Source organism: Clarias gariepinus, chromosome 18, assembly GCF_024256425.1.
Source record: "Clarias gariepinus isolate MV-2021 ecotype Netherlands chromosome 18, CGAR_prim_01v2, whole genome shotgun sequence".
NCBI lineage: Eukaryota > Metazoa > Chordata > Actinopteri > Siluriformes > Clariidae > Clarias > Clarias gariepinus.
Window position 1 is genome coordinate 20,028,011 of NC_071117.1, and position 23,012 is coordinate 20,051,022.

The following is a 23,012-nucleotide window of genomic DNA, read 5'->3' on the forward strand; positions in this document are numbered from 1 at the left end:
GTGTAATGTATGTAAAATATATAGGTGGTTCAGGTTTTGAATTAAATAATGAAAAAATAATCAAATTTATTGAGATGCACTAAGTGATATCAGCAACAATTTGAGAGAATGGTATCTTTAAGGTGATTTTATGAATTGCAAAATTTCTTACTATATGGTTTCCTTTGTTCTTTAAATAACATTGCTCTCATACTGTACTTACATGACTCCAAAAGTGCTAGTGTCTTGCTTAGTATCATCACTGCCTTTCACATGCCTTATATTCTTGGGTTAGAAAAAAGGGTCTCACTTGACACAAGATAAAAATTATGAAGCGTATATATAATGAATATATGAACCAGTATAGTAGCATTGTGGTATACCATTTATTTAAATGCTGAAATCACTTGGAGCTAAGCTACACAGAAATTTCCCATAAAGCATCCTACCAAGCCTTTGTTTTTTGTTTTGTTTTTTGATGGAAGCGTCATGCCAGAAAGCACATAAAAAAATTTTTTATAAAGGCCCCACTGTTCTTTCATGTTTGCATGCACCACTGGCAATTTTCTGCACATTCTTCAGTTATTCTTTTTGTTGATCGGCGGTTCGTGGAGGCTGCCAGATAGAGTGGCACAAAACAGGAAAATAAAGTGAGAAAAAAATTAAAATAGGAAAAAATGATCAAAATTTTTACATGATATACACTATTCTTCTAATACTTACATGGCATGATGGCCAAAGTTAGGCTACAGGTCTGGCTGTTAATTTTATTAACAGCCGTGCAAACATAATAACCATCAGTGTCCTTGGAAATATTGAAAAGTGACATTTGCTAAAAAAAAATATACAGCATTATACAGTAGTAACAGGCTATATAACCAGATATATAACTGACAATACCTGTATAAAGAACCAAAACACATACCTTCGGTAGATTTGGGAGGATTCGGTCGGGGATTGTTATTGACATCGTAGCTTTGCCATTTGTATGTCGGTATTGGCATGCCCTCGTCTGAATGACAGGTCAGTTTGATGTTCTGGTTAAACCCTACTCTGCCCTGAATGGCACAGATGGGTTTGGATGGAGCCACTGTTTAACACAAGAAAATCTATAAGAAGTACTGCTCTGCAATTTAGTTGCAAATCTTTTTTAAGCAATGGCTTTTTTTTTTTTTTAGCCATTTGGTCATGGCATTCTGACTGCAGAATGCAATGATGCCACCCTTTAAAAAAAAAAATTTATTTATTTGATGGGGCCAAGCAACTTTACTCACAAAATAGAGTATTCAAATAAATAATAAAAAAAAAATTAGTAATAAAAAAGAAAAATAATATAAATATAATTATACGAATTGTACAATATAGAAAATTTACACTATCCTTACACAAACAAAATATATTTCTCTATATATCAACTGTCAATATATTAAATGGTTTTATGGTTTTAAGATTTTATATTGTTAATATTCCTTGTTGGATTTAACAGAATTAACAGAATAAAAACATCTTTATATTTAAAAATATATTTACAATATACAGAATAATATATAGTATTAATATAATACAATATATTGAAAAATACATAAGGAATTGCCACTTTTCATATATTGAGAAATATATTAAAATATTTTCAAATGTATATATTAATGTATTTAATTTTATATTTAACAATACACTGTGTTCCAAATTATTATGCAAATTGGATGTAAGTGTCATAAACATTAAATGTTTAGTTTTTAAATTAAACTCATGGATGGTATTGCGTCTCAGGGCTTTTTAAATTACTGAAATGAATCTCAGACATGTGTGATAATTAGTTTGCCAGATGAGCCCAATTAAAGAAAAAGTACTGAAGAAAGTTGTTCCACATTATTAAGCAGGCGCCAGGTTTCAAGCAATTGGGGGGAAAAAAAGATCTCTCTGCTGCCGAAAAGCGTCAAATTGGACAAGGTATGAAAAAATTAGATATTTCATGAAAACTCTGAAGACATTTGTGGCTGATTCGGAGCACAGACAGGTTCGTGCAGATGAAGGCAGAATGAGGAAGGTTTCTGCCAGAGAAATTCATCAGATTACTAAGCAGCAAACAGGTATTTGAAGCTGCTGGTGCCTCTGGATTCCGGCGAACCTCAAGGTGTAGGATCCTTTGGAGGCGTGTAGTTGTGCATAAACCTATGCATAAACCTGTGATCTATGAGGGTGGGAGGCAGTTTGATTCAAAACAGCAGCTCTGGGAGGCTATTTTGACATCCCGCAAATAAGTTTAAGCAGAAACTGTCAAAAAACTCACAAGTTCAATGGGTGCAGGAATTGTGAAGGTGATATCAAAGAAGGGGTCCTATGTTAAGATGTAACAAGCCCTGTTAGGATGTTTTTGATTGAAATCATTTTTGATTTCAGTAAATATGACCTCCTAATGCTGCAAATTCAACAAAAGCCTATTTTCAGTTCTTTACAACCTATAAAATGTTTTTACTCTGTTGTGCATAATAATTTGGAACAGTGTGTTTTCAGTTTTTTATTTTTAAAATAAATATTGTTATTATTAGGAGGTTTGTTTGATAAAATTCAAATTATACCCTAATAGTTGATGACTAAAAAATTATACTGACTGTCATTTGCATTGACTGATTATGAAAATCAGAGAAAGATATCATTTGCATAATAATTTGGAACGCAGTGTATACTTCATATTATATTGATTTATATACTATTAATGTAGTTTAAACAAATTGGACTTTATGGGCATTAATCAGATCACACAGACAATGTAAATGTGTTTGTATAATTCTTAAACATGCATAAAGTTTCAATAATGTTTCAATAAAACAATTATAAGTATAAACATAATGGTTTTCGTCCTCACTGCAATATATATATCCATACATGGTCCATTCATATATTGCAATATATGAATAAATATAAGCATTAGTTTTCTGTATATGGAAATGTATCACTGTATTTAATATATTGCATTATATTTTACAATATATTGCCATATTTACTTTTTGCAAAAGGCAGGGTATGCAAAAGTAACAAAATAGAATTGAAATATAAATGAAATAGAAATGTCATGAGTATAACAGCATAACCATGTGCATCATCCACACACTCACTCACTCACACACACGCACGCACGCACGCACGCACACTCAAACTCTAGATCCTGGAGGTACAACACCACAGTACTAACCAATATTTCACTGTACCACCTCAGAACTAAACTATTTCGAGCTATAAATGAAGCTTGAGTGATTATTGCATCTTGATTTCGTAATAACTGTTAAAAGCCTCTCCCTACACTTTAAAGCCTCCATAATCCCATAATTGTACTGTAGCTTAAACTCACACTGCAGTACACCTAACACAAACAAAAAAAGCATGAGTAGAAAATTGCAATATTACCCTTGCATACACCCATGATTATCGGCTTTCATGGATGTTTTTATTGCATGTATTCACATTTTCTATTAATGGACCGATCAGTATGATGCAGGGAAATAGCCGTGTTATAAGCATGCTTTTATAAATTCAGGGGGAAATACATTTGCAACTAATGTAAATCTCCGCTCTCTGTTTTGATCAGAATTTCCCTGGATTATTGCACTTTCATATTTTGCATACAGTGTCAAGTTTAAATTGGTTATGGATCTTATTCAAAATGACTGTCAAGAAAACTTTATATGAATTTCTGTGTGTTTGCATGTTCTCCCTGTGCTTGGTGGGTTTCATCCGGGAACTCCGGTTTCCTCCCACAGTCCAAAGACCTACAGATTAGGCTAACTGGCGTTCCCAAAGTGCCCATAGTATATAAATGTGCATGTAAATGTTGACTGGAGGTCCTACCACCTGTTGCAAAATACCTTTCACTAATGGAAGTTATTAATTAACTGTGTGTATAATATTAATTGGTATCATTACTCCACTACCAGCTGCTGTACTTACCCCAAACCACTAGTGTCGTGGTGTCTGAGCTCTTTCCTCGTGTGTCTCCAGGAATTTTAACATCGCACTGATACACTCTACTATCGTGAGATGTTAGAGACTGGAGCGTTAAGGTTGCCATTCCTTGAGAAATGATTGCCTGAACTGAAGCTCGGCCAGCATATTCATCACTGACGTCCTCTTGAGCAGGTCGACGAGCCGAGTAGTAATATGTGATAATGTCAATCTAGGGGAACAAATAATTTAGCATTAACAAAATCATAAGTTTATAGCAGAACATGTCATGATACATTAAATCATGTAAATATCTTAAAGTTTTGAATTATTTGAGGCTTGCTGGGGAATGTATTAGTGACTTGAAGGCGATCAGAGCGGCTAAGAGAAGCTACTCTGAAAAACTGGAAAATCATTTTTTTGTAAACGACCCTGCTTCAGTGTGGAAAGGCCTGAAAACCATCACTAACTACAAGACGCCATCCCCCAACTCTGTAGGGAATCAACAACTGGTTGATGACCTGAATGAGTTCTATTGTAGATTTGAAACTCCCAGTCTCACACCACACCCCTGTCCTGACCCTCTTTCTACACCACCATTATCACCTCTGACAACCACCCTCTCTCCCCCCCCTGCACTCCAGGTCTGTGAAAAGGATGTTCGCCAGATCTTTCTGAAAGAAAAGAGAAGGAAAGCTCCAGGCCCAGATGGCGTGACACCAGCCTGTCTGAAATCCTGTGCTGACCAGCTGGATCCCATCTTCACACAGATCTTTAACAGATCACTGGAACAATGTAAAGTGCCTTTGTGCTTTAAACGTTCCACAAACATCCCCATTCCAAAAAAAAACTAAAATCACAGGACTTAATGACTACAGACCAGTCGCCCTAACATCTGTGGTCATAAAGTCATTTGAAAGACTGGTGTTGGCCTATCTGAGGGACATCACAGGACCCTTACTGGACCCCCTGCAGTTTGCTTATAGAGCAAACAGGTCTGTTGATGATGCAGTCAACATGGGACTGCACTTCATCCTTCAACATCTGGACAAACCAGGGGCTTACGCAAGGGTCTTGTTTATAGACTTTTCATCAGCTTTTAATACGATTATCCCAGCACTGCTTCAGACCAAACTAATCCAGCTCTCTGTTCCTAGCTCTATCTGTCACTGGATCACCAGCTTTCTGACAGACAGGCAGCAGCTAGTGAGACTGGGGAAATTCATGTCCAACAGCCACACCACCAATACTGGAGCCCCTCAGGGATGCATTCTCTCCCCACTGCTCTTCTCCCTCTACACCAATGACTACACCTCTACAGACCCCACTGTCAAGCTCCTGAAATTTGCAGATGACACTACAATCATCGGCCTCATCCAGGACGGTGACGAGTCTGCATACAGAAGTCAGGTCGAGCAGCTGGCTGTCTGGTGCAGTCTCAACAACCTGGAGCTGAACACACTCAAAACAGTGGAGATGATTGTGGACTTCAGGAGGAACCCACCTGCACTTCTCCCACTCACCATCATGAACAGCACTGTGACAGCAGTGGAGTCATTCCGGTTCCTGGGCACGACCATCTCTCAGGACCTGAAGTAGGACATTCACATTGACTCCATTATTAAAAAGGCCCACCAGAGGGTGTATTTTCTTCGCCAGCTGAAGAAATTCAACCTGCCACAGGAGCTGCTCACACAGTTCTACTCAGCCGTCATTGAATCCGTCCTGTGCACTTTAATAACTGTCTGGTTTGGCTCAGCTACAAAAGCAGACATCAGAGGACTACAAAGGACAGTTCGTACTGCTGAAAGAATTATTGGCACTCCCTTGCCCATGCTGCAAGAACTGTATACATTCAGAGTGAGGAAAAGGGCTCGGAATATCACTTTGGACCCCTCACACCCAAGCCACCTTCTATTTAAACTTTTGCCGTCGGGTCGACGCTATAGAGCACCAAACACTAGGACAGTCAGGCACAAAAACAGTTTTTTCCCTCAGGCAATCTATCTCATAAACATTATATTTAAATAAATATATGTGCAATATTGTGTACAGTACCACAGTGCAGTATACTGTATAATACCACAGATTTTAGATATTTATGTAAATTATTTAAAAGTATCTCACACCCTACTTCATTTGATGTCAACCTTTTTTTTTGTGTCGTGCTGTTTTTTGTTCTGGAAGCTCTGTCACTAAAACAAAATCCTTGTACGTGCAAGCATACTTGGAAATAAAACTCTTTCTGATTTTGATTCTGGAATGTAAAATGCCTGGCCTAAGTCATTTCTGATCACAGATGTAAACACACAGGTGTAGACTAGACTTACAGCTGCTCTTAGTAAACTACTGTAAGGAAGTAGTCTTTGTAGGTCATTTTATAAATTACGTACAATCAATAAAGTACTTAAAAGGAAAGGCAAAGGTGGAAAGGGAAAAAAGTGCGGATGCAGCATAAGAAGCAAATTTGCCAAAGTGCATTTACTGTATTACATTTCTATCTTCAGGATTATATGGATGTGCAGTCCAGGTGATGATGACTGATGGGTTCATTGCATTCCGAGGTTTAAAGTTGCATGGTATAACGCCGGTGTCACCCGAGGCAAACTCATAAGTTAGTTGTGGGATGTCAACATTTAAGGATGAAGTCAGGTGAATCACTGTGGGGGAGGAAAGAAATAATTCATTCAATAATAAATCATTTATCATCATCAATAACAACCACTCAAGTAATTTTTCCCTCCTATGTTTCAAAAGAGTTAATTAATGGCCCTTTAAAATCGTGCACACTATTGGCACCGTGACACTGCGGTCAAAACCGTGAAGTACAGAAAAAAAATTATCTGAAAAATTAAAAGGCAACTGGTTGCACTAAAAATGTTTTTATAACAAAGAACACCCATGAAGGCTATTTACCTGTTTAACACATACCCAATCTCATTCAGTTACAGCACATTAAACCCGGCCCTAGGTCTGTACCCCACCTGCTGCTTCATAGACGAGGCTCATGTGAGCTTAACTGACCTTGCTTTCAGTATGCATGATGTATTAATATCTGACAAATTTAGTTTTTTTTTGCCAGTTTCAAAACGGCAAAATAATAGCACATCATAATGTCTCTGAAACCACCACTTCCTTTACTGAAGCCCGAAACATACACTGTGGTTTGCACTGGCACTGTTTCAGATGAATGGGAAATTTTTTTTTAACATGCTTCAGTATCTTTAAGTAGTAAGCTTTAGTAGTGGAGGTACTGTATTTATTTACTTATTTATTTCATTATTTATATAACTAACTTGTTTACAGATTTAAAAAGTTGCATTGTTTAATTGATTTATAGTAACCCTGGAACATTTGTTCAAGAAGAGGTTCGGAACCCCAGGCCTGGTCTGTGTCCTACCAAATTTTTAATAGTTTGCCGTTAATAGCGTTGTTATCCTACTGTAGTGTTTAGTATCGTAAGATATAAATATATTTAAGCACCAACCAAACTTGACCACCTAGCCGAGATTAAACCAATTACCTTTTACACAAAACTCGAAAATGTTATCCTTTATGCTTCACAGAGGACTAAATGGACAACAATAGGACAACAAAAGGAAGAACATGATAAATGAATCAAACTGTTGGACACTCAGTTGGGCAGTCAAGCATTGACTCATACCTTTAGACATTTTGGTAGAACCGTTTCCATGAGACCCCTAACCTCATGCTGGGAAGGCTTTCTAGATTTATTTATGTCAAGAACCCAAATAATTACACAACTCTCTTTGGATAATGATTTTCAGTTTTAAAATATATTGCGACATTATTAGTATTATAATAATTGAACACAAAATATTCAAAGAAAAAAAAAGAACAATGACACTATAAAGGCAAAAGTATTTGGCCAAAACTGCAACAACGTTGTATTCCAATACATATACAGTACTTCAATATGGAGTTGGTCCCCTTTTGCAGCAATAAGAGCTTCCACTCTTCTTAGAAAACTGTCCACGAGTGTTTCTGTTAAAATCAGCGCCAATTCATTCTGTAGAGCATTTACAATATGAGGGGAAACGAGAAGGTGAGAAAGTGCTTGAGGAGGTTGAGGTCAGGGCTCTGTGTTAGGGCCAGTCAAGTTCTTCCACATCGAACTTATCAAACCATGTCTTTATACAGTAGTCCTTAGCACTGGGACACAGTCATGTTGGAATATAAAAGGACCTTGTTGGAAGGATAGCATTGATGTCTTGGTATGCTGAAGCAATTAGATTGACCTTCACTGGGAATAAGGGGCCTGATTGAAACACCTGAATTCAATAATTAACAGGTTTGGACAAATACTTTTGTCCATATAGTATATTTATATGATGTCACATATGATAAGTGCTTTAGGGTTAAAGGGGTTGTTTGATTTAACTTCAGACAACCCCTTTAACCCTAAAGCACTTATCAGAATGTTAGTAAGTTAACAGAAAAAAATGGAAAATTTTCACAGTAGTAATATGATGCTCTGGTGTTTCTTATGGTAATCAATCAATCAGTTGGTTGCTGAACCCTCAAAGACAAAGTAAATAAAAATAGCACAGCACTTCCCTGGAATAATTTTTTCATATAATGCATGTACATTTTGGAAAAAAAAAATGTCTTTACTTAGCATGTATTTTTACATTCAGGCACAAACGAACTGTATAACAATCAAACACAATAACGTATCCGAGAAGGGAACTCACATGACAGTTAATGAGCATAACAGGAAATCATTATATTTTATGTAATATGCCTGATCACAAAAGGCATATTACAAAAAAAGGGGGCAAATGTCACTACTGGTGTTATTTAGACTACAGTCTTATCAATCACTTTTTTTTTTTAATGAGGTGCTGGGTTTATCTTGTGGATGTCACATAAAAATTGGAAAAACAACATAACCTACTTGAATTTTTAAATGTTTTTAATAAACAAAAATTTGAGATCTATTTCTCATAGGCAAAATATGATTATATAAATGAAGGAAAATAAAAAAAATAAAAAAGTGTTTTGTTTTTTTTACATTTAAAAATTATAAACTAAATTATACATCCATACGGCTTACTGAGGCCCCTCTGCTAGTGAGGCCCTCGGCTACGGCTGTTGATCCAATTAACCTACAGCTCCTCTTTCTAGGCTAGGATGTCAATCATACGTTAAAGTTGAAGAGATTCTAGAAATTTTACTTACCCGCAAAAAACAAATAAATCATCAAAATCATGTCTGCTTGTTTTTTTTTTTTTGGAGGATAAACAAAAGCAGAAGTTGTTCCAGATGCACATTCGTCTATTTTCAGCCTGAAGTCTTTGGGGGAGCTGCCGAAGCTCCGCCCACTCGTCCTGTCTCATCATGTGAATGCTGTAAGGTGTTTACCGTAAAGGCTACAACTTGGGACATTTTAAATGTCACACATTTAGCCTTTGAGTGTGTGAGCCGAAATGTGGGTAGAAAAAAAAGGAAGTGTTTTTTTCAATCTGATACACAGTGAGAGAGGTGCAAAACAAGTTTGATAAGAGCTAAACAGTGAGAAGGGGCCCGCTAACACACACACAAACACACACACACACTATTTAAACTATGCAGTGCTCGAGTTATATACAGGTTGGAAAGTCAGATTTCTTGTATTGTATTACTTTTTTTTAATATGTATTTTACTGTATCTTAAGAAATCCAGTACATACTCGTTAGAAATAAAGTTTCAGACTATAGTGTTAATTCATCTAGGAACCTCTGTAGTCCAGTTAGGAACCGTGGAGGCAGATGGTGATCGTTGTATTCATTCCCATTTTTATGACCATTTTAGGACCTCATGTCACCTTGACACACACACATACACACACACACAATACAGCCAATTTGGGAACACCGATTAGCCTAATCTGCATGTCTTTGGACTGTTTGAGGAAACCGGAGGACCTGGAGGAAACACACCAAGCATGGGGAAAACCACTAAGCCTTGCCAACTGGACCTGTTGGAGTCATGTGACTATACACACGATAGTATGACTTTAAGTGAATGAACACACTGTAGAAAAAGTGCTAACAGATTTTTTTTAAATACACATATTAACAGAACAAAATGACAAGGGCAAGATTACTTTGATGAAATGTTCTTTGATTAAAACATTCTTTATTTGAACTGTTCCTGGTGGAGTGAAGCTCACAATGTGGGGGATACTATTTAGACTCAAAAAGGTTTACATTAGGACTTTAGTCATACTGTCTTTTATAAGTATTTACCCCTTTTTAACCTTCCCATATTTTATTTGGTTAAAACATAAAATCAATCAGAATCATTAATCAGAAGCTACAGAAAATGGTCAATAATATCAAGGTCCGAGGGGTCAGGGGGTATCAATCTACTGACGTATCAATGTACTGACAAATGAATGCGTATATACATTGCAGATTGTACTATAACCTGTATTAAACCTCAAGAATCAGAATGAGATGAATGGAGTACAGTAATGACACACAGTTAAGTTACACTGTTATTTTCCTTGTTTTTTTTCTCACAGCTTGAACACAAATCTTGAATGTTTTTTGAACCTCACTATTTTTTTTACACTAATAAAAACTTTTGTTTCAAGATTGAAAAATTGTTTTAAAAAATGCACATTTTAAACATATGGGACAGATGTTGAATTTTATTTGATTTAATATTAAAGGTATATGTGCAATGCTGTATATATATATATATATATATATATATGAACACTAAAACACTAGAACACTAAAAAGTTTTGGTGTCAATCTCCTTCTCAGTGGCACACAAAGCTTTGCCCGTCTAGACTTTACAATATTTGTGCCACCCATGACTGATTGTTTGCTTCAGTTACACTGCAAGGGAGTGAAATGCTCCAGGTTTTCATGCTGAGCTAATCAAAATGACCACAGTTGATCACAGTTGAAAGTCAACCGGCTTTACGCCATTTAGAAAGTGATTAAATTCACCTGCTTTTACAAGTTATTTTTAGCAGGGGAATGATCCTTTCCCCAATCTGTGATCCTGTTTTTTACTTATTTCTATCCCTTCCTGACAGGTTGATGTTATATATTTTACTTAGATGTTAAAAGCTGCACTGAGTAAATACATATGGATAGATTTTATTTTAATCTGCAAAGCAACAAAATGTGATTATTTTGAAGGGGGTGATTATTTCTTGTACCCACTGTAGGCTATATTAGTTCAACAATAAAAAACTTCAGTCATTAACTGAGGATTGCTAATTGCTTAGTTTTTATGTTTTATCCTTTAACTCTAATTGCCCTAGTTGGAGTTTGATAAAAATATGATGCAAGTCATAAAAACAATTTTTAATTACCAAACAGTCATTCATTTTCAGGGTTTTCACAGATCCATACATGATAGAGAACTGGAAATTAAAGGACTGAGAAACTAGGCATTTTATAAAAAAAAAAGTCTTTATTTTTCACATTAAAAAAATAAGTATATGTACATCGTATGTTATTTCATTTTAAATACCCGTTAAATAGAGACAATTAAGTTGCTTGTTAAAAACAGTACATTAGAGTACAATAAAGTAACACAGCATTTGCTATCTCTTAAATTAAAAGTCATCTTTTTCATTATAAGTCTAAAAGTCATTAAGCCATTGAGCATGTGCTCAGAGAGTGTGGAGGGAAAAAGGAACATCCCTGTGACGGCAAACCAAGTTCCAGCATGTTTCAGCATGTCACTGACGGTTATCTGAACCACCACCAAATTCCTCAATTCCTCAAATTCCTTAAACATACTGTTTCATAATGTCAAAAACTGCGAAAGATATACATTATATAACTAAAATGTTAATATCAAATGTACAGTTTCCACACAGCCAAAACATAGTATTGATTTTATATTTTTTATGTTATAATATTATGTCATATAATACAAATAATATTGCCAAAGAAGTTACTTGCCAAAAATATTGCCAAAGAAGCTACTTCTGAAGTTTATGCAGCATGGAAATGACCAATCTCGCTTCCCTGAAAATTTCCTGAAAGCACCCACAAGCCCTGGCATGTGCTATTTAGGTTAAACACATTTTCTTTGTTTTGTTACGTTTGGTTTTGATGAAAAGGGAAAATGGAAATGCCAGAAAGCAATAAGCATGGAGAAGGGTTTTTAATAACACCCCACTGATTTTTCATGCATGCTGCGAGCCCTGTCAATTCCCTCACATCCACCACAGCCCCAAGTTATCACATCTTATTAAGTTAAAACATTCATTTCCAATAAAACAATTTCCTTTGCAGAATGCAGAATAGAGTTTTTTTTGTCTCTGGTTGTTGAACAGGTGAATAAATAAATATAGTGATGCTTATATCAACAGACTGATGAAGAGAATGTCTAACCAATCCTGCTTCTCTAAAAGTTTCAAGTTGCTAACTTCAGCCATTTTAGAGAGATGATTTTGTATGTGCCCCAGAAATGGCCATTTTTAAGTCACTTTAAACAATAATAATTCAAAATGCAAAAGATTTATATTTCTTTATGAGTTTTGACACTAAAAGCCTCTCTAAGCATCTTCTTGTCTTTCGGCTGTTCCCTTTCAGGGGTCGCCACAGCGAATCATCTGCCTCCATCTAACCCCCTCCTCTGCATCCTCTTCTCTCACACCAACTAACTTCATGTCCTCTCTCACTGCATCCATAAATCTCCTCTTTGGTTATCCTCTAGACCTCCTGCCTGGCAGTTCCAACCTCAGCATCCTTCTACTGATATATTCACCATCTCTCCTCTGAACATGTCCAAACCACCTCAATCTGGCCTCTCTGACTTTATCTCCAAAACATCTAACGTGGGTTGTCCCTCTGATGAACTCATTCTTAATCCTATCCATCCTTGTCACTCCCAAAGAGAACCTCAACATCTTCAGCTCTGCTACCTCCAACTCTGCCTCCTGTCTTTTCTTCAGCGCCACTGTCTCTAAGCCGTAGAGCATCGCTGGTCTCACCACTGTCCTGTACACCTTTCCTTTCATTCTCGCTGATACTCTTTTATCGCACAACACACCTGACACTTTTCTCCACCTATTCCAACCTGCCTGTACCCGCCTCTTCACCTCCTTTCCACACTCTCCGTTGCTCTGGACCGTTGACCCTAAGTACTTAAAATCCTGCACCTTCTTTACCTCTGCTCCCTGTAGCCTCACCGATCCTCCTGGGTCCCTCTCATTCACACACATGTATTCCGTCTTGCTGCGGCTAACCTTCATTCCTCTGCTTTCCAGAGCATACCTCCAACTCTCCAAATTTTCCTCCACCAGTTCCCTGCTCTCGCTACAGAGCACAATGTCATCTGCAAACATCATAGTCCATGGGGACTCCTGTCTTACCTCATCTGTCATCCTGTCCATCACCAGAGCAAACAAAAAGGGGCTTAGAGCCGATCCTTGATGCAGACCCACCTCCACCTTGAACTCTTCTGTCACACCTACAGCACATCTTACCACTGTCTTACAGCTCTCATACATGTCCTGCACCACTCTAACATACTTCTCTGCCACTCCAGACTTCCTCATACAATACCACAGCTCCTCTCTTGGCACCCTGTCATACGCTTTTTCTAAACCTAAAAAGACACAATGCAACTCCCTGTTACCTTCTCTGTACTTCTCCGCCAGCATCCTCAAAGCAAATACTGCATCTGATGTACTCTTTCTAGGCATAAAACCATATTGCTGCTCACAAATGCTCACCTCTGCCCTTAACCTAGCTTCCACTACTCTTTCCCACAGCTTCATTGTCTGGCTCATTAGCTTTATACCTCTATAATTGCCACAGCTTTGCACATCTCCCTTGTTCTTAAAAATTGGCACCAATACACTTCTCCTCCATTCCTCTGGAATCCTCTCACTCTCCAAGATCTTGTTAAACAACCTTGTCAAAAACTCTACTGCCACCTCTCCTACAGTAAGCACTTCCATACCTCCACAGGTATGTCATCAGAACCAACAGCCTTTCCACTCTTCATCCTCTTCAACGCCCTTCTCACCTCACTTCTACCAATATTTGCTACTTCCTGTTCCACAACAGTCACCTCTTCTACTCTTTGTTCTCTTTCGTTTTTCTCATTCATCAAAGTACTCCTTCCATCTTCCCATCACCCTCCTGGCATCTGTCAGTACATTTCCATCTCTATCTTTAATCACTCTAACCTGCTGCACATCCTTCCCATCTCTATCTCTCTGCCTTGCCAACCTGTACAGATCCCCCTCTCCCTCCTTACTGTCTAGCCTAGCATACAAGTCCTCATATGCTCTTTGTTTGGCCTTTGCCACCTCTACCTTCACCTTACTCTGCATCTCCCTGTACTCCTGTCTACTTTCTTCAGTCCTCTCAGTGTCCCACTTCTTCTTAGCTAGCCTCTTTCCCTGTATACACTCCTGGACTTCCTCATTCCACCACCAAGTCTCCTTGTCCACTTTCCCCTTACCTGATGATACACCAAGTACCCTCCTACCTGTCTCCCTGATCACATTGGCTGAAGCATATGACCTGTAAAAATTGTTGCTTAAATTCAAAAGATGTTTTTTTTTTCTTTCATTTTTGCATTATAGAATAATACACAACTGTATGTAAAAAAAAATATGTTGATAATTAATATATAATAATATTAATAATAGGAAAGTTAGACTGCTTTACAGTAAGTGATCTCCCATAATGCTCATTCAGAATGTTTTTCCGACCACAAGTTTCAATAATGCGTTTTACAGTTCATAACCAGAAAGCTTAACCATATTCATCACTGCAGTATTAGTCACTCCAGTGAAAGGCTTTTACAGTATTTGCTTAGCTAAATCAAAGTGTTAATTTTTTTCCCCTTGGCTGTGTTTTAAGATGTAGGATATACAGGGAGGTTGAAAAGTAACTTGGCATTAAGAATTAGTAATAAAGATCATATTTCCAATACAAAATTATTTATTTATTTTTTTTACATAGGAAAATTTTAGCAAATCTTTAAATCTCAACATAGGCAGTGTCAGGTGTCAAGGCATAGGAGGTGTAAATAAGTTATCTCAAATGGCCAGGGATGGAATGCACACATATTCATTTGGGATATTGCTGAAAACCTCCTGAATCCGTGCCTTCAAGTCCTCCACTGCATGAGGCTTTGTTCGGTAACCCTCCTCCTTTGCGTAGGCCAACAGGAAAAAAATCACATGGAGTGAGATCTGAACTTCTTGGAGACTATTTATAAGGTCCTCATCGTCCTGGTGCTGGTCTATCCACACACACACACACTATTTCCTGTACTGTGTGTAGAGTTTAACAAGGTAATGGTTGTGGGCAAGAAGGTTGTCCTGAACCTACTGGCTTCATTGAGAATGCTCTTGTATCTCCTTCTGGATGGAAAGAGGTGGAACAGTTTGTGAATTGAATAAGAGGAGTTGCATATTGCATGCTCTTTGATGAAGATGCCCAATGGTTCGTGGTCAGTGATGTGTTTCCACCACCACTGAGCGACTAATTAATGAAATTTGGGAAATAATAGTTTCCCTAAATGGACAGTGATTAGAGATTTAAGATGCTTATATCATCATCACCCATCTACTAGACAAAACTTAAAGGTGGCAAAACCTTGTAGCATTTTACCTTCAGAAGCTTCCAATATGTCACCACTCAACTTAATACTTATCAGAATTTCGATTAGTTTGTAATGATTCTGCCCGACTGGCCATCTCCTGGGTTCTTTGACCAATCTGAGCCTCTCCCTAAATAAATGGCTCCAATAAGATTCTTAAAACAAATCCTTAGCTTAAAAATGCTGCTAAATGACATCTGAGTATTAGACACCCCTTCATGGGAAATCAAAATGAACTGAATTTCTGCTATAAAAACCTCTACTCTTTTGAGAAAGCTTTTATAAATTTTAGACTGTAGCTGTGAGAAAATCCCCATTCAGCCACAAGAGCTTGATCATTGATGATGAATGAAGAAGCCTGGTGCAGAATGTTGCATTCCAGTTCATCCCAAAAGTGGATTGCAGGCCAGTAGGTTCATTTTAATTAAAGCTTTATGATACACATTATGTCTCTGTGGAGCTCGGTTTGGGTTCAGAGGCATTGTCATGCTGGAGCAGGTTTGGGTCTTATAACTTCATTGAAGGGAAATAGTTAACTTTTAACTTTGTAGCAATACTGGAAAAGACTTATACAGTACCTGTATATGGATGTGATGATCACATGTCCACAAGATTTTAAGTATTTAGTCCAACCCAATTCCAAAAACCCCAGTCACTGGAAGCAGTGCTGGTCCCAAGCCCGGATAAAATGAAAGGGTTGCATCAAGAAGGGCATCGACCCCTTCGACGGGAAGCAGCCTAAAGACTAACAACAACAACACTGGTTTACCCATTCTATTAAAGTTGTTACTTTATGTTACTGTATGATACTAAACCCATGCAGTATGTGTAGGGACCATGCATTCACACTTACAGTAGGCGGCTTTCACTTTTGTTGGATGGTCGGTCATCCATGAGTTATAGAGCAGTTTACATTCACAAGAAGTGTATCCATGATGGGTCACTCTGCAAAGTGTACGTGTACAAAGACAAGCAAACTGCCCAAGAACAAAGCTCCTTTTGTGTTCATTTAGAATTGATCTGGGCAAGAATAAAGACTTTGTTTACTATAGTCTCTTTGAAGTTGTACTATGTCGAGTAATTTGAAGCTGCAAAGTCTCTTTACCTTTCATCACTCTCTCTTACATTTTTTAAAACGTGCTTTAACGGTGTTTTGTTTTTAGCATATTATTTATTTATTTGTCTATTTATTTCATATCACTTTTCACTGTATATTCTGTCCTTTTAAGTATTTTCTTACTTCTTTTAAATTTTTAGCTGTACAGAACTTTGGTTATCTTCGGCTTTTAAATGTGTAATAAAATGATTTGAATTTAATAAAATGGAGTGTGTGACAAATCTTTTTCTTTCAGTGTGTGTGGATTCTTTGAACTCAACGAAACTGAAATATTTTTTCCTTTCTTTTGCTCTCCTGTTTCACAAATTAGGAAGGATGGGTTTGTGTATAACATGGTACTGTAATTCATTTCATAAGCTCAGCACGAATGCACACACAGACACAGGTGCTCTCTCTCTCTCTCTCTCTCTCTCTCTCTCTCAATTTTTTTTGTCTTTCCTTACCTTAAATTTGAATTGTTTTTGGCAATTAAGTATTTTTCTTTTTTCCCCCTATTGAACCTATAAATTATTGAACAATAAGATTAACTATGTAATGAGTCTATTTAATTACATTTACTTACAGTGGACCATCTCTGTTGTTGGTATGTACCTGCCCAATCTGGCATTTCCTCTATTAATAGATCTATTATCCCTATAAATAGGAATGCTTGAATGCCTTCTTAACATATCATCATCTAAAGGTGTGTTTTACGCAGGAAACAGAAACAGATGCATGAAACAACTTACAGCTATGGGTAAATTATACTACACATTTCTGCAGATTAAACTGTGAAAAAAAGGCAATAAAGGTACTTTATCTAATAATTAAACTTCATAATTTCAGAGATTGACGTTGAGGATTATTTTTAAATCCTCTACTATATGAAATGTATGAAAAAATGTCATGTACTTGTCAATGTTACTGTGATTTTCTTTATTATAATTTCAAACAGAATTGAAGTTTTTCTAAACCATTTTTGTTACTGTGGAATAGGCCTTGAACATCATATCCCAGAATGCACCACAAACTACAAACATGAACTCCTGGGACTACAACAATAATATCAGGAGCTGACTCACTCACTCACTCACTCATTGTCTATACCACTTTATCCTGTATACACCTATCCCAGGAGAGACTCTGGCACCCTGGAAAGGGTGCCAATCCATTGGAGGATACACACATACAGTACATACAGTACATACACTACAGGCAATTTGGGAACGCCAAAGGTAGGTTCCTATTGTGCCACCAAAACAGCTTTGACCCTTAACATGGACTCCACAAAGACTTTTGAAGACTCAGCTCTCTTGGCATAACTTGCATACCAAGTCTTTATTTTTCCTGGATTGTTTTCCTAGACTGCAACTTTTGTCTTAATCTCCAGCATCCTGTTCGTTTATCTCCTGACGTCTCACCTGTCTTCTGTCCTTGATTAACTCTAATGTTTTGGATTTGTTTTTGGTCTTTTCCAGTCAATTTAATAAAAACAGTTAAAAAAAACTGTCACTAGCTCTGCCATCTAACCAAATGTAAAGGTTAATATCTTAATATGTAGTCACATGTACAATATACAGTACAGTCGCCCCTACAATAAACATTAATATTTTAAACACTGCTTTTGGATTTAATAAAAAAAAAACAGGCACAATAATCCAGTCCATAATGACAAACATGGTGTCTAAAATTACCAAACTGGTCATTACTGTAATCAAAATGTTTTGCACTCAGTCCTGACACAAGCGTGAGCCAATTCTCAGGTGCATGTAAGATGTATAAATTTATGTAAATCTCTGTAAATTAATAAAAGGTTTTCTATGGGTCAGAACTCGCTCTTTGATTGATATCTTTACATTTCATACATCGAAAGATCCGAGACTTGTCTCCAAGAATGTTCTGTCTGTGTGTCTGTCTGTATGTCTGTCCAGCCAGATTTTGTCACAGCATCACACAAAACTGGCTGGATGGAATTTAATGAAACTTTGCCCATCCTTAGGTATTTGCCTGAAGTCAAACCTGCGCCATGAATGAAATCACAATGTTGAGTAAAAGTAATGTTGTGAACAGTTTAAAATGTACCGGATTTAATAATCTAAAATGCCCCCCCCCTTCCACAGATTGCCTCCCCTACATAATCTCTTTCAAATAATTTATTAGAACATAACTTCATAGGTTTATGGTTTACAAATTATAACAAACGAATTTAATTATAAAATAAGCAATAAAAAAATGTTTTATAGTGGCAGGGGGGCACTTTAGCGTATAACACCTGTTTGTGTCCGCGGTAAAGTTAGTTTGATATTCACATCTCTGAATTCAATAGCTGCGTAAATAAACCCGCGAATAAGATACCCAGATATATTTCCTCTCTACATTGTCTTTCAGCTACATCCGCCTTAAATTATACATGTTTAAAAGCATAAACACCATTATACTCTACGGCGCAACCAGTGATTTAGGGATCATCGCAAAATGCCGCACAGCAACAAAAAGCGTAGAACGATATTGATCTTCCCTTCTGTTCAGCGCCTGAAGAATCAAAAAGCAACTTTGTTGCCACACTGGAAACTAGAAATGCCAGACTAGTACTGCCTGATAAAATATTAATGTTTAACAAAAATACAGAAACATCAGCATACACATTGGAATAAATGAAATTACATATACAATACCGAATGTTTCCTTATATATTGTGGCGTGGGCGGGGCGGCGGCTGACGACCAGCATGCCTTGCGGGGATCTCAACGAGCAACTCTCCGACGTTTCGCGGCGAGGCCGAGGCACGGGACAGCGTACACCAGCAGCCGCTAAACTAACGCTTGGGAAGCCGCGCTGGGCTTTACATTGACTGTGTGCTGGATGGCGTCTTACTGCGGGCGCTCGTGGACACCGGCTCCACTGTTTCGCTGCTGCGCTCTGGAGTACTGGGGCAAAGCAAGCGTGTTCGCCGACGGCCTGATCCTGCCTTCAGCATCCGCACCGTTGCTGGGGGCTGCGTCAAGGTACGGGCGTGTCGCACAGCGCGAGTCCAGGTGGGTGGCCGAACTTATTCCCACGGGTTCGTTGTGGGGAATGTTGAGGAGGACTGCATTTTGGGGTTGGACATTCTGGAGAGATGGGGTGCGATGCTGAATTTGTCCAGCGGAACTCTGCGTGGTAACTTCGGAGTAGCCAGGTTACCCTCGACGCAGGACGTTCCCCCCGTGCAGTCCTCCAGGTCCTCCGGTGGTGATCAGCCGTCCGAGCCAGCGTGCAGCCGTCTTACTGCGTCTCCCAGAGCGTCACCCGCAGTCGCTCCGCCGGTCTCGCCGGTCTCACAGTTGAACGGTGAGCCGCTCATCGCCAGGCAGAAGGGCCCCACCCAGCGCTCGCGGGCACCGCTGCAAGACTTTCGGGTGGGGGCACCTATGGGGCGAATGGGCGTGGACACTCACAGCCAGGGGCGAGATTTTAATGCTGGCGAGCAGGTGTGGGTGTGTTCCTCCGGAAGGAGGAGGAGGGGGCTCTCGGCCGGGCGTGTGTCTCACTGGGTGGGCCCCTGTGCGGTAATAGCTCGGCTCTCCGATGTCATCTACCGGGTGCGGTTGGCGGGGCGGGTACGAGTTTTGCTCCACCGGGACCGTCTTGCGCCTTACCAGCCGCACGCCGATGAAACATCGAACTCTGTGGAGGCCGGACCGCCTCAGGACTATGTTCGCGTTTATACCTCACCTGCCAAAAGACGCCGGCGTTCCCACCGCCAGCGCCGACCACCTCCACGCCTCCGAAACAAAGTTTGTCGTGGTGACAGGGGACGGTCACAGCTCGGGTGGGGGCAGTGTGGCGTGGGCGGGGCGGCGGCTGACGACCAGCATGCCTTGCGGGGATGTCGGTCTGTTCACCATGATGGGGAAAGGTGTTTGGGTTAGTGACTTCGGCCCTGTTGTGTGTGTGTTGAGGTGTGTGACGTGTGAAATGTGCTCCAGTTCAGGCTGACGCTGAATTGGATGTAGGCTCCTGAGTGAAGGTGCTGCTCATGCCAAACCTGCTGTGTGCTAAATAAAGTACTCCCAGCCATTGCATTGGGCAGCAAATAAGCTCACTCGTCTCTCCACCATCCTTTCCGGCGTAAAAACGCTACAATATTGTTCCTCTGCAGTTAACATGCCGACGTTAAACCGTTATTGTTGCACTATGGTTCCACTTTTTCTCTGATGTTATTTTAATTTACTTGTATTAATGATCCATTTCTTTGTGTGTGATTGTTTGGTTTCGAGTGTCCGATCTTTATTGTCAATAAAGAAAAGCATGAATTATAATAGGTACTTTCCTATTATTTTTCACTAATTCCTTCCCGTTCATTGCGCCCCACCTGTCATGTCTGTATTCACCACTAGGGGGGCGCGCCCCACACTTTGAGAACCACTGCAGTACGCGTGTGTGTTTTTAGATTCTGATATAACGCACAGCTTGTTTGAGCCTCACCACCACACTATCGGCTTTGGAACAGCATCAGTCAAAATACAGGTGACCTTGTCCCTGATGCAGCACTCGTCCACTCCTCCTAAGCCTGATACATTTCCCACCAGGGTGTGAGAGAACATACAACTCCAGCACAAAACAAAGTTGCAGGGTCAATATACAGTATACGAAGGAGTGTATCCTCACTTATAAAATTGTGCATTATCCTCAATGAGTTCTTTTTTTCTTTTGGCCTTTACCGTGGCTTTTAAAGCTTAAAAAAAAGCTATTAGAAGCAAGAGCTATACAGAATATTCTCAGCATGCAGCAAGTCAACATCTTTTGTAAACCTTTCATTCACCACCAAGGTGAATGACTCAGTGTTTTTTATGACCACATTGAACCTGAGCTTCATCTTTGATCAAGCTCCTTCTTTCAGGCTTTCTTAATATCGCTAATTTCTTATTATATGCCAATGATTAAACCATTAAATAAAATGAATAAATTTAATATAAAAGCATACAAATTTACTGACCTAATGACAGAATCAAATAACATAATTTCTAAACAAAATGCCAAAATGTTTTACCCTAGCAACAGTCAATAATATTTTAAATTGATTATTAAAATCGACTATTAGCTATTTATATTTCTCTTTATCTACTTCTATATCGTTACTAAATTCTTATTAAGGCAACGAAAAGATAGAGATGTTCTGCTTGTGTGCACATCTATGTGTGTGTGTGCACATCAAGCAGGCATGTGAGCTGAAGATCAGGTATGCAGTCCTTTTAGAGACCCACTTTTACCATAGCAACTGCACTCTGCATCAGGGGGTAACGCCATGCCTTGAGTTTTTTGCGTCAGATATGGCACGAGTCAGACTGAAGTAGAAAGCAATAAACGCAAAGCAAAATCACCGTTTGTGGACTCACAAAGACTTAGCCGAAGAGAGTAACAGTGCTACAGTGGACCAAATAAACATAAATAACACCTGACATGTGCAATTAGAGGCATCTGCTTAAAATCACACACACACACACACACACACACACACACACACACACACACACACACACACACACGCACACACACACACATAGTGTGATTACTAAATGTGACTCAACATGAATATGTTTGTGCAAATGTGCGAATTTCAAATAAGGCGTACAATACGAGTTACTACTTTATATCACCTTCTACTTTCTCACTCTATGTTAAATATGCTGCGTGTGCTTGTTAGGATTGATTTGTATTGTATTTTACTGTCTTTTAGGTACTCAACTGTCTGTATAGTGTAAGCATATTTTAGTAAAATAAATGTAGCAATGTAACAATATGATAATATTAATCAACATAATATTAATCTTAGCGAATTAATATAGAAGTACTGTAAGTAGAAAGTATGAAAAGTCATAAAACATAATGGGTTCACTCAGAGGTGAGACGAGAAAAGCAGACGACTATGAGACAGGTCATAAAACATCAAAAGTAAAACATAAACAGTGTGTACCCAAAGTACATGGGAAAAAACACAACACCCAGACATTAAATTATTTGATAATACTATAATAGACAAAATAAGGCTCCAGGTGCCGGACCCGACAGAGACACGGGCATAAGATAAGGATGCAAAGAGGAGCTTACCCATGGTCAGTCTCTTGAGAACTGTATAAACGAGGAAAAACAGGAATGTATAGTAAAAAAGACATATCTTTGGTTAGTTTTTTCAATTTTTTAAAAAAACTAACCAAAGATAATGGAAAGTAATTTGCGAGAAATGTAAAAAGTAAAAATATAATCACTTGGTACAGATGACATAGGGAGTCAAATGACGTAACATAATATGATAGAAAAACGTAAAGAAGAAAATTCCTTGGGAAAAGTTTGCCTATAATGGGTTAATAATTTGGTAAGGAGGGAAAAAAAGAACTAAGGGAGGAGATAAGGTGT

The 23,012-nt window shown here is 38.5% G+C and overlaps 1 protein-coding gene across 1 annotated transcript; it reads right to left on the minus strand.

Annotated features, from left to right (window-relative positions):
* Positions 1-492: 492 nt before the first annotated feature.
* LOC128506878 (cell surface A33 antigen-like) lies at positions 493-22,720 on the minus strand. Its single transcript, XM_053477486.1, has 6 exons — positions 22,707-22,720; positions 6,412-6,578; positions 3,925-4,150; positions 901-1,069; positions 703-809; positions 493-594 (listed from the first exon to the last, which is right to left on the minus strand). Exons 1-6 carry the CDS (start codon positions 22,708-22,710, stop codon positions 518-520), a joined length of 750 nt encoding a protein of 249 aa, XP_053333461.1. The 5' UTR covers positions 22,711-22,720; the 3' UTR covers positions 493-517.
* Positions 22,721-23,012: the final 292 nt, after the last annotated feature.

What these genes read in the sequence shown, in the direction of transcription:
- LOC128506878 (XM_053477486.1), bottom strand. An exon ending in ATAATCCTGAAGATAGAAAT is followed by an intron (nt 4,151 to 6,411) that starts GTAATACAGTAA and finishes TTGTTCCCCTAG; the next exon opens with ATTGACATTATCACATATTA. An exon ending in CACGACACTAGTGGTTTGGG is followed by an intron (nt 1,070 to 3,924) that starts GTAAGTACAGCA and finishes TGTGTTAAACAG; the next exon opens with TGGCTCCATCCAAACCCATC.